This window comes from Pempheris klunzingeri, chromosome 14 (assembly GCF_042242105.1).
Source record: "Pempheris klunzingeri isolate RE-2024b chromosome 14, fPemKlu1.hap1, whole genome shotgun sequence".
NCBI classification, from domain to species: Eukaryota; Metazoa; Chordata; class Actinopteri; order Acropomatiformes; family Pempheridae; genus Pempheris; species Pempheris klunzingeri.
Window position 1 is genome coordinate 6,588,809 of NC_092025.1, and position 13,324 is coordinate 6,602,132.

The following is a 13,324-nucleotide window of genomic DNA, read 5'->3' on the forward strand; positions in this document are numbered from 1 at the left end:
CCAGCAGTGCGTGAATATGCATCCTGCTACAGCTATGCTTCAATAGCGAGGCTGAAGAGCTGACTGCACCCTATTAAAGCGATGAGATTGGATTCAGCTGAATAGAGTGAATGAGTACGACTTGTTACTTTTGTCCTTAAACCCCCTACTCCTATTTTCATTTCCTCTCCTTCCACTTCCCCTCAGAGTGTGAAGTGGAGAGTTGGGCTCAAGAGAGGAGACATGAGGGAATCATCCAGCCTCATACAGTATGTGACACATAAAGGATGGTGTAAATCAGTACATTCTTCACAGAAAAAAAAAAGTTATTTTATGATATAGCCATCTTAGCAAAATCCCAACAAACATTTAGCGACAGGCAGGAGGTCAGCCAAACAAGTGTCACCGCCATCATGTCAAACCAAACCCTTGGATGGCTTGGATGGTGGGAGAAACCACCATGTGTGATAACTGAATTTCCAAAGATAGAGATTTTTAACTTGGCAGCTAGGCTGGAAAGCACAAACCAAACACAATGACGTCATCATGGTACTTCGTCAGTTCAATGTGTTGCTTGGACACGCTGTGACCAAACCTCTCCAGCTCGTTCCATTACACCGCAACACAGGACTTAGTGCCTACACTTCAAATAACAAGATCACAGGCCAAAGTGGCGGGTGAGAGAGCAACCGCTTGTGTTTCGAGATAGGAGAAGATGGAGAGGGAAAGAAAAGGAGGGAGGGTTGGAAACAGAAAGAGAGAGAGGGTGGACAGTACAGTGATGACTAGAAATAGCCACTTCCGAGCTTATAAAAATGCCTGTAGGTAATCTAAATCCTCGCTGACATGTTGAGACAACAGAAAGCTGCAGTCCAAACCGACTAACAATATCTTTTGCGTGATTGTAGAGGATGCCTCACTCTGTTTAAGCACTAATCATATGGTTATGATCAGTAAAAGAAAACAAAGACAAACACAGACTCTCGTGCTAAAATAAAACCTAATGCAGCTGTATCACAGACTGGGTTTGGTGGCACTGGGATTTCTGTTGAGCCAAAAGAAACTAATCACTCTTCTTCGAACACCTTTAAGCCTTGGGACAGCATCTTCACAACATTAACACTATTAATTGGGTGATAGTGTTATATTTTGGCATAAGCATGGTGAATATGACCTATTATTCAAATCTGTATTCTACACATATGGCTATAGCTCAGAGTTAAAACCCAGAATACAAGCAATTGCACAATCAAACACTGCACATGCAGCACTCTGTTGTCTACTACCGTTGCTGAAATACACTGTTTCCCTTAATCTGTAACACTCAAACATCAGTCATCTGACTAATGACTGCAGAGTACAATCAAACCAGGTAGACAACAGCTCGTAACAACTTGTGTGGTCACAGCATCATCTATAAATAAACAAAAAAACAAATCTCACGTAATTTATCACATAACATTCTGGCATCCCATCCTCATACTTAGAATACTCAGCCTGCCGAAGGGCTGGAGGTGGTCACATGTTCAACAGATCTCCATATGACATCATGATGGAAGCAAAATCTGAACAGTGTGTTTTCACACACATTTACATTTAAAAATGGGCTGGGACAAAAAGAGAGCACGGCACACTGGCGACACATATTTATGTTGAAAAGACATTAAAAAGTGCATTTTGCATAATATGGGACCTTTAATGATGGGGTTAGATGAAAGGTCATGGCAATCTGTCCCATATGTCCCCCATGTACCATCAAAGTCAGTAAGCTTCATCCCATGTGAACCATAAACATTGGTATAAAGTTTTTTGGAAATTCAGACTGGACTAAAGTGATGGAGCAACCGACATTGCCACATCCATCGCACAATGCTACTAGTATGGCTAAAGAGGTTATCAGTAATCTACTTACCGCAACAACATAATACATGGATTACTGTTACAGTTTGCGTCTTCATAAATGTGTTGAAAATGTGTTTTCATTGTCCCAAAAGCTCCTCAGAGCCATGACCGCCGCAATATTGAACCCTTTCCACTGAATGCCTTTAGGGACTTTGGTAATTTGGGCAAATTCTGGCAGTCACAGGCTGCAGCTGAGCCCTCCTCTTGTCTGAAAACATTGAGAAAAGTTGGAGCTTTGGCTGTCTTCTATCCCCTCTCTGCCTGTTTTCTATAACTCTGTCCCTCTGTGTCGCTCCAGTGGCCTCCATGCTGCTGACAAGGAGCAGTAGGAAGCACACTAGCTAATTACAGTGCCATCTGTACTCTCACACTGCCACTCTGACTAAATGTTTAGCTGCCACATAACATGCTCATGTACGCACATATACGCAGCACAGATGGGAGCCGATGACTACACGAATAGGTGTCACTTGGTGGTGCAACTCCTAGGGCCCATGGGGGGCCTAAAAGAATTAATGTCAAAGGGAAAGATCTGTCATTTTCCTTGCCACTAAATGTAAGCTCACATAGCAGAGCCAGTCAATCTTTTTGGATTCCTAACACATTTCTGCCTCTGAGTGTTCAACAGTCTTTTAAAAGAACATTTCTATACATCATTGTTGCACGCAAAGTTGAACTGAAAGTTTTACCTCTTGGACAAAAAGTAGTAAGCTGTATGGTGGACTTGAGCTACAAATTCGTCAATATTAAAGATAACTGGCTTTTGGCATCAATACCGAAACAATATTTTGTCAAATCCTTATTTTGAGGACTATAATCATATCTACCAAAACAGCTGAACAAAACCGAAGCACTTTGATTTAAGAAAGGAAAAATCGCCACAAAGAATAAGTAAGTGTATCTGACCAGATATTCAGAGCTAAGTTTGGGCCAGCTCTAGTAAGCCATTTGTGCTTTTAAACATATACTGTACATTGCAACATAGACATGTCTGTACTGTTGTGACTGCTAAATTATAACTATATTATTATAAACTATAGCTGGCCAGTTTTGTGATGAGATGTTGGTGAGTTGGCTGGCTAACCACAGTCTCTTTGGTCACCTTGCTGTCTAACTTTAAACACACATACGAGTTTAAAGTGCTGGAGGATCTCCACTAGCGAGTTAGCTTGTGAGCTGTTTTCTGCTCACAAGCAGCTAGCTAGCTTAGCTTGCTAACATAGTCTGTAAGCACATGTTTGCTAATGTGAGAAACTGGGTCAAACATGCTCTAAACTTGGCCATCTTTTTGGACTATGCAATCAACAATATTCAGGTGCAGTACATCTTTCCTCTTGCATATAGGGATAATTTGTACAAAAACTTCATTATAAAGTCGGAGATTACATTGTCATAAATACCCACTGAAGGAACTGGGTAGCCTACTGGGAGAGTCCTCGTGGGGTACTGCTGATAATAACTCTGAGTGACATGGTTTTGTTTTAAGACATCATGTTGTAAACCAAAAGTGACAGATGTCACCATGGCAGAGAGCCCTGCATCATATCAGAATGAGACAGACAAGTTCATGGGGTTTCTCATGACGATGGCATGAAATCTGCTCAGTTATTGAAGTCTCGTTGTGATATTTAAACATCTGCCAGACCAAAAGGCTGGTTAGAGTCTGTAGCTGAGTCACTGAGGTGGGAATGGACAGAGCAGATGCATGTAAATGTAGCTTTAAAAACAAAACAAAAAAACATATGGCATCTTGTTTTTGTCCAGAAATATATGGTCTCAGACTGCAAGTTAATAAAAAGATCTGACCTACGGACATTTAAAAATACTTCCAGTTCTAAATCAAAGCTGCCAGCTCAGCCAGTAGAGCCAGACCTATTTAATAACTTCATACGGTATCTTCTCTTTTTAAAATAGATGCCAAAGTCTTGTTTCCGAGGAGCGCATTTGTCTGAGCTGGCATGACACTTACTCTTGTGCTCTAGTCAAAACAACAGTGCGCTCATGACTTGGCAAAATGTCACAAGATCTTCATAATGGGACATCTGATTAACTCACAGCTCATTAGTGAGGATAAATTATGTCTCCTAAAATCCAAGAACATGATGCAAGCTGAATACAGGACATATCTCATCGCTGATCCTGTGTCAGTGAAAATCACATTTATCTGGTTAGTGTCACAAAACGTAAAAAGAGATTTCTAAATCTGCATATTTAATTCTCATAAGCCATTCGGTGTTCAAGGCAGGTACCCCTTTTTCCTAGCTTAACGGTACTATTGTTTGTTACTACAGCTGTATCATGTCTTTTAAAACAGAAAAACCTGAAACTAAAATCATAATGTTTTCGGCTATGTTTTTGATCAGCAGATGATGATTAAACATCAAATCCTCAACAACAATCATCTGGATAGCTACAGAATAAGTGTTACTGTGGAATGATTCTAGAGAAAGTAATGAATTTATTGTCATTTATCTTTTTAAAAAAATCACAATTCAAATCATAAAACGAGGCTGTAAAAGTCACAGTAATAACACTTTTTTAACAGCAGGATGGCAAAAAAAGAGAATTTGAGAGGAATATGAACCTTAACAATGGCTTAGAAATCATTGTTTTGTCCTCTATCCTCTGTGCTACTCTGAGGCTCCCCACTTTAGAGCAAAACCCTGTTGTTACTGTCAGGTAGAAAAAGCTTACAGCACCGACGGCTGCCTCTGGGTTTTACACACTAAATGACCATTACTTTGTAAATTGAATTTTCTATGTGGATTATTTTTCCTAGCAGAAGTCCAGTTTCTTACATCTCAGCTGAAAGCCTCTATTACAGCATGTTGCATCAGCCTCTCTGCAGCGTGCCAACAAATGTAATGAAATCTAAAATAATATAACACTGTATATGCACATGCTCTTACAGTATGTTATGTGCTGAGAAGCCCTGTTCAAATCACATTATCAGCTGCAAATCTGACAGTGTAATGATCTGACACAGAAGGAGGACTAACTCACTTTGGCCTGGGTTAGGGTTAGCCGTGCTAATTCTACACACAGACACATCCACACGCATAACAATGATCTCGTTACATTATGTATCGAGAGCGCCTGTCCAGTGCAAATATGACAGTGTGATAGATTGGAGGCTGCAACATTCTCTGCTAATGTACTCAGACCACAGACACAGGGGCAGACACACACACACACACACACACACACACACACACACACACACACACACACACACACTTACGCACACACACTTACGCACACACACTTACGCACACACACTCTAATTTAGAAGAGTGATTCACAAGTAAAAATAGTGAGAGCCTGACAATTCTCCTTTTAACACTCATTTGCATGTGTCCTGCGAATGATGGAGACCCACACACTGTAATTTGTGCGCCCACGCTCAGACTCACCAGCTTCTGGAACAAATGGCCCACTGTGACCTTCTCGTCCCACTGCTGGATGTTGGGTAAGAGGGCGTCGTAGAACTCCTTGTGGATCTCAAAAATGTCCTGGATTTTGTAGAAGATGGTCTCAACCTGCTGGATGGTCAGGACGGGCTGCGAGGTTGTGGCTGTGGCTTTCAGAGGACGCATAGGCTGGATTATCAGACACAGAGAGAACAGTTAAATTCAGTAAATACAGGAAGAACTGGTAAGCAAGGCATTGTGACTAAACACAGTTTATGTTTCTTCTTGTCAAGTTTATATTAGTATTATGTAATTGTTTTCCCATGTTCTTATCCATTTGTTTTGCTAAGTTATATGGAGCATTGTAGCGTGGCATAAGGTTTATTTTACCCAAATTCCAATAAAAATGGGTTGAAGTCAAGTCTAATCTAAAAGCAGGCTTTGAGTGTATAATTTGGGACACTTAATTGGCCAATTGGGCCAATGCCTGAAAAAAAGAAATTTCTAATCTTGCTTCGTGCCACCCAGTGACAAGCATGTAATCTTAGCCTCTCTGCTCTGCAATTGGGTGACGCTCTCCTCTGCTGTGCAGTTCCTGACCAGTCAGATTGCACACCAGATCCGTTAATCATAGATATATGTGGAGTGGACATGGTAAGGGACGAGACTGAATTACAGTGTGAACAGACAGGCTTTCGCATCATGGAATATCAATAAAAGTACTGACAATGACCGCAGACACACACCCAACGCCCCCAGCGTGGTCAGTGTACGATGGCAAAGCCTGTTATTGGTTTCATTTAGAGGATAATCAGTCCTCATGTGATTAAGGAGCTGCACAGATAGAGCAAGTGATATATGGGGGATATACAGAGTCATTAGAAATTATACTTTTTACCAACAGGTAATTTAATGCTGTAGATTAAAATACTGGAAGTCAATACCTAAATAGTTAATAATGATGAAAAACTTGTATGAGCGAGGGGTGTGTGTCTGCATGTTCACAGTTCAATGCAGCCCATTTTGTGTGTGGTTTCACAGATATCATCTGTCATCTGACCACACAAGTTTCACAAGAGAGTAGATGTGTAAATACATGTTGATGATCGAGGAGAGGAGAGGAGAGGAGAGGAGAGGATTGTAACCATAATGTAAAATGTGGGTCTTTGTCTCTTTGAAGCACAGTGAGGTGGTTTGTTTGCAGTTTAATGTCTGCACCAATGAGATAATTACAATAGACATGGCTGTTGTCCTTGCCCTGAGTTAACTCCTTGGGTGTTAATGTCAGACTGCAGTTTGCTGTTATACCAAAACATCCAAGTACAAGCCTCTGCTGGCTGTCACATATCAACAGTCTCCCTAGATTTTGTCAAATAAAAAATGCAACAAAGCAAAAACAAAAGTATGATCACACAGTGTGTTTTAGACACTCTCTCTGTGATTGAGGAAGTGGAGGAGGATGGGAGCAAACTCTTTAATGGCCGAACTGTGTAATGACATGTGCCAGCACTGGGGGTTGAAAGTGAAGGAAATGAGAGACCAGATTTCTGCTAGAGTAACTGCAGAGTTTTGTTTGCCTTATTGACTGACTTCTAATTCCAGCTTTTTGTGTATCAGTAACACCAGCTGGAGATTTTGTTTTGTGACTAAACTATTTTAGAGTCTGCCTGTTGCATTTGATTTCAAAACGACATGTTGGTTGAAGTGCAGCATGTGGCTTGAGAGCTACAGGATATGACATAGTGGCTTAGCATGGGGAAGCATGTTCACTTAGTTTTTCAGGAAACTGCATAGCTGTGGACTTGCTTTCAGTATGGCCATTAACCACCAAGAGCGCTCTGACGGTTTACTCAGGCCAGGAAATTATGTCTGCTGCAGCAACTTACACACAGTCTTTTTGTAGTGTGTGTGTGTGTGTGTGTCTCTTACCAGTAGCAGGGCCTCCAGCTGGTTAATGTAGATCTCCTCGCTGGCCAAGAAACCAGACAGCACCAGTTTCTTCATCTCCAGTCCTTTTTCTACGTCTCCCTGTAGGATAAAACGGACCTGAATGTAATAATGTATAATACATGTAGCTTCACATTTACACACACACACATACACACACAACCTTTTGGTAAACTTTGTATTCAGAGTTCATGTGTAACCAACACCGCATTACAGTACAATGACACAAGCTCACTTACTGCATGATGCCGCTGCAGTTACCACATTAGGTAAACATGAGATTAATACACACACATCCAAAGTGTGTAGGAATGAGCAGCAGCTGTTTATTAGGAGTCTTCACTTATCTAAAAACATCTAAATGGTTTGCTTCCTCTGTGGAAAGTCTTACTCCTTGGCGAGGTACTATATTCTGACTTCAGTGTCGGGGAAATCGCCAGCTAGGAAGGTTAAACTGAAGCCTGACAATCTGCGTTATCACAGACACATCAGTTAAATTCATTAATTCATCTCCCTGCTCATCCTTAGTGAAGCAGGTGAATACTATCCCAGCATGCATTGGGCAGAAACAATGAAATAATTACCCCAGTCCAGTCCACCTGGCTTACATGTCTGTGATTCATCTATTTTGGGTGTAATTAAAGGTCACATAGCTGATATAAAGACAAAAGTGTCCAAAGGTATTGCAGGGCTAAACAAGGCAAAGTGCACGCTGTATCATAAGGCACTTCAGATGTCATACTTCTCACTTCTTTGATAATATCTTAGTGGCTGTGTGGGGGTGTGAGGCAACAGACAACTTACGTAAATCCATTATATACACTACAAAGATCAGCAATACTGTCTATCGAGTCAAGGTTCATAAAACTGAAAGACTCAGATGAGTCAAACCTTTATTTGTTTTTAAAGCCAAACACAGATTATTGCCAACAAATGTAAAGAAGTTGTTTGTATTAAGAGCAGCTGATGATGATCACAGAGGGAAATTTAATTTGAAAAGTCAGTTTACGTGCACTACATTAAAGCAGATGTGTTTCAGTGTGGAGTCAAACTGAATGCTGCTGCTTCAATTGGAGAATGTATAGACAGATATAGATATGTGTGCACTATGCACACATAAAGAGGTTAGGTCACTTTGTTTGTAAAGCATATTAAAAATGTATTGACCAACAAAATTTAAATGTGTGAAAGCTCCTCAAACAGTCCTTATTTGAATATTCCTTTTTGATAACGCTGCATATATCTTAACAGTAAATCAACAGCGTTCCCAAGAAAACACATCAGTGATCAGGCGTTCACTCTGCCCACCCCTCCACCCACCCGCAGCCAAAGTGACGTTCAAGTGTCACATATGTACTTAAAGGGAGGCCAAAGGGCAGCCGCAGGAGCAGAGAGGAAGATTAATTATTAACACAGCCAGATCCTTACAATGATATCAGCACATCAGCTCCGTCTGATAAGACAAGGAGGAGCCATGACCTCATCGTTTTAACCCAATGATGACTGACACCCAACTTCAGACACTGATGGTATCCCTTAAAACTGGGGGTATACTGTCAAAACCGAGTACACTTTATACAATACAATGTATACTTTTCATTTCTTAATGACATGATTATTGATAATTAGTTTACTGGGTAACAGTCGAGTTCCAGCACAATGTTTTACTTCTAAACTATTTACCTGTGAAATTACATAACATACAGGACATTTATCAGACATCTATAGAGAAATAAGAAATCTTAAGTCACATATTAAATAAACAATAAAAAACTCCAAAATGTCACATTTGGAGATGTGACATTTAAGGGTTATTTATTGGTGATGATTTATTGACGCTATTGTTACTTGTGACAGCAGCGTTAACGCTTCATCTCCCTGTGATCTGCGCCAATATAGATCCCACCTCTGTTAACATGAAATTGTGGAAAGTTTTCAGTGAGCTGCATTCACATTCTAACTTCAGTGTGCTGAGGAAGGATTTCAGCAGCAGGTGTCCTCGGCAGGGTTTGCCTGTGAGACACTCGGGCTCTGAGTCTGTTTTAATATGGGCATTCCTTGAGAGAAACTGAAAGATCATCTCCTCATGACTAAAACTCATAACAAAAGCGGCACCACAAATGAGTCAGACCCTCAGATACTTCTCTGACATGCAAGTGCTGCTGCTAGAGCTCACCATTTATTTTAAGCAACACAAACCATATGCAGGTCCGCATCTACAGCGACTGTGCTTTTTATTGAAGTTGCACCCCAGAGCTACTTCTAACAAGATCTCTTTTTTTTCCTTCTTTTTTGAAGGTCTGAGATATCATATGTCAGATCTGTGCAGCTGTCACGGCTCTTCACTAAACATACAGAGAAATGTATTTTCTTGTCAAAGCAAACGTGTGTTGGTGACGTGTAAAGCTTACTCCTGCAGTGACAAGCATGTCACAGGAGGATGATAAAAGGGGCAGGAAAGGAAGGGGAAAACTATTTCTTCCAACAGTGGGAATATTTTCCCTCTGCCGTACAAAGAGCTACTGTGTGTCGAGTGGGCAAGATGAGAAATACATGAGCGGGGAAAAGATTTTTCCATGGCAACCTGCTCCTGTGCGTGCACTTCTCAGCTTTGTCACACAGAAAAACGCTGCTTGTTTCTCTACTGTGGCCCCTGTTCTCTTTCTGTGTGGTGAAGGAGCTGATATCAAGAGTGACCAGGAATGGCGCAGCCTGCCCTGCTTCATCGTCATCGTGCGCGCACACGCACACACACACACACACACACACACACACACACACACACACACACACACACACACACACACACACACACACACACACACACACACACACACACACACACACACACACACACACACACACACACACACACACACACACACACACACCCTAATAGACAGAAGTTACTATTAGAAACAGAAACCAGGCGTCTTTTAAAAGCAGCAGAGTAAGGAGACATGTGTTCCAGAGTAGCGGCCTCATCAGGCCATGCTGAGAGACCAATGACTGTCACACACACTGGCATGGACACACACACACGCTCTTGCAGTGCAGATGGTTCATAGGCACACGTAGCAGCACATAGTGACACCCCATCATGCCAAGTCACCAATAACACTTTCCACTTTGCTATATATGGGCTAAGCTTTCAAACCTGGTCACTATTAGATTGTGTGTGTGTGTGTGTATTCCCCCTGCATCCAGCTGTCCAGCCGCTGTCTCACCTTGAACTGCCTATGTGTCGAACTGATGGGCTCCAGCTCCCCATCTCCATATTCAAACACCTCCTCCTCCAGCACCCTGTCCAAGTAGCACAGCACCTCCTCCTCTTCCTCCTCCATGATTCTGTCTTTCTGTTTTCTTTCTTTCCTTCACCTTCTCCTCCTCTCCTCTTTCTGCCTGAGATTCCCTTCTTCAAGGCCTGCCTGGACACATCAGTGTTTTCCCTTCAGAGCAAGTCGTCTGGACACCGAGAGAGAAAGAGAGAAGACCCCGCCTACACAACCCCACCCCCTTCCTCTGCTGGGCTTCCTGGTGTGAGTGTGTGTGTGTGCGCGCCACTGTTCCACCTCGGTCGATGAGGTCTGCCCTCCCTCTACATCCGCCCCTCCCCTCACAACAAACGCTATCCAGCCACTTCCTTGATGGCTACATAGGCCGTTTCTGTCTGAGCTTCACTGGAAGAGTTGTTCTCCTTCGTTCTCTTTTTTTCTTTCTTTAGTATCTTCAGGCAAAATCAGCTTCCTCAAACACAGTGTCTTTCTTTCCTGCATCACGGAGTTCATTTCTCCCTCTTCTGTCTCCTCTCTAGCCATTGTCTCCTTATTGATCTGCTGAGAGCTTTGGATGTGGAGCTGAGAGTGTGGAGCAGCTAATGTGCTGCTAGTGCGGCTGATTCTTACTACAGGTCACATAGTTCACTGGGTAGCAGCAGTTTAGAACTGGCAGAACACGGATTTAAAATATAACACCGTTTTAAAAGAGACATATGTACTCCAAGACAAGCTGTTAGGAAAATCAATAACTCTGGATACTGGAAAGGAAATGAAATACGAATGGCCTGTCACAATGAAGAGATGATGATTCAGTGCTGGAGTTTGTGTGTATTTATGAATGAATACAGCTCACTCAGCACAACCTCTCACCCTCATCCTGAACCTTAGACTCCACCTTACAGGAAGTGCCACCCATTACAGCGCTATCAACCACTCTCTATGTGCCCCCCCTCTCATGCAGCTTTCTGGCTTAAGATTTTAGAGGTGTTCTTCACACTAACGAACCTTAGCCTTTGCAAGCTACCTGTGCTAAATCCAGGCTAGTTCTTAAGGCTGCTAACCAGCTACCTTAGTTTATATAGGTCAGACTTATTTTACAAGCCAAAGCTTTGGAAGACTGTTGGGAAAACAAATGAGAGTAAATTTACACTTGTGGCTTATATTTCTAGGTCACTGACATTACAAGCCATTAATATTGGCAGGGAAAGGGTCATATAAGAGAACAGATAGAAAATAACGTCAGAAGCCAGAATGGAAAAAGAATTAATATGACAAAAGGATAAAAAGAAGAGGAAGAAAATTAAAATATAAAACTAGTGAAATACATTTTATTCATGCAGCCTACTTTGCCAGATACAACACCCTTCAACCCTCCATTCTAATGAGAAAAAAAAACCTTTATAAGCAGGAGAAAAAGAATCATAATCCGGTAGCAGATGTACTCAAACTATGGTTCAAAAGCATCCCAAAACACAAACAAAAACATCTCTAAAACTCAGATTTAACTCTCACGCTACAAACTCTGAATGTCTGCATCTTGGCACAGAGGTGTCAGCGTTGGCTCTCTCGTGTCAGCAGAAGAACGGACCGTGCAAACTCAGCGGAAAGAAAGGCCGACTTAACAAGGCGGTGGGGAGAGAGCGTCTTCGGTGGAAAGACCGCCACGAGGCAGAATTCTCCACACTCTCTCCAGAACTCTTACAGCATCAAACCAGCTGGTACTATGAATATGTCCGGAAAATATATCCTGAATACACCATCACTAACAAATCTAGATTATCTAATGGTCCATTTTGACTATGCATGCAGTAATGGAAGGACTTAAATCTCTGCCCTGATGAATACACCATGAGGTCAAAACAAGTGGGCATTTTTAACATACCCAGATAAGTACACTTAAAATGTAGTTATTGCTTTTCTTAAAAGTGCCTGTGATGATTCTGTGCCTGTGTGGAATAACCCTGAGATTTGTGCAGGAAAGAAATCTCTCTATTGGGGAAAAATGGGTAAAACAGGGAGTGCTTGGAGATAGTCGCAAATCAAACGCTATATGACCAAATGTGCAGCATTGAGATTCACAAAAGTACATATGCGGTTAAGGTGCTTTTTCCCAGCCCTAATCATCAAGTATACAGCTTACAGGAATAGGAGTCCTATTTGAAGTTCTGATCAGAGACAGATGAGGCTGAGAAAGGATGAGATGTGGTGGAGGTGTAGAGGGGGCAAGGCTCCTTTCTTCACACACCGTGGGACTGTTCTGTCATACAGCCACAGTCTATCGAAGCTTGTCTTAGGAATCCTGTATTAAGAACTCCAAGCCTGTTATGTGATAGATCTCAGGCAGAAGAGCTCATAAATACAATTTAAAGTTGTATTCATGGGTACTGCTTCAATGCCGAGATTAAGTACTAGGAGATCTCTTCCTTTAATAAAGAGTATATCTTATGAAATAATGATAGCAAAAAGAGAGACTACAGTTACAGTTACAGATATAATCAGTAGGTAGGGTAATTTTATGAAACAACTTAAAGAAAAATGAATTGGTAGTTGTATTTGTTACTTTGTGACAGAATTTCTGTCACAGTGCACTGTATGTATAGAGTATACAAGCATAAAGTATAAATGAGTACAGGTATGTGCACGCTCGTTTAAATGTATGTGTGAGTCAGTAAATGGTTATGTCCAGTATAAGATAAGCACATATACTAAATGGGTTACAGCATGTTTAAAATGTCCCTTCTTCTCTGTTCTTACCCCAGTTTGCCACTAGATGGAGACACATTGTCATTTACATGAGTTCAGTACAGA

The 13,324-nt window shown here is 41.6% G+C and overlaps 1 protein-coding gene across 3 annotated transcripts in view; it reads right to left on the reverse strand.

Moving 5' to 3' along the window:
* The window catches only part of abr (ABR activator of RhoGEF and GTPase), a 122,343-nt gene that overhangs the window by 62,426 nt on the left and 46,593 nt on the right, over positions 1-13,324 (reverse strand). For 2 of the 3 annotated variants that reach the window (XM_070843239.1, XM_070843240.1), the window contains exons 3-4: positions 7,221-7,319; positions 5,295-5,480 (exon numbers count right to left, since the gene is read on the reverse strand). In XM_070843239.1, coding sequence (XP_070699340.1) covers positions 5,295-5,480; positions 7,221-7,319 — 285 coding nt within the window. Of the gene's footprint in view, positions 1-5,294; positions 5,481-7,220; positions 7,320-10,465; positions 10,687-13,324 lie in introns of those variants that run through there. The other variant, XM_070843241.1, reaches the window with a different exon arrangement.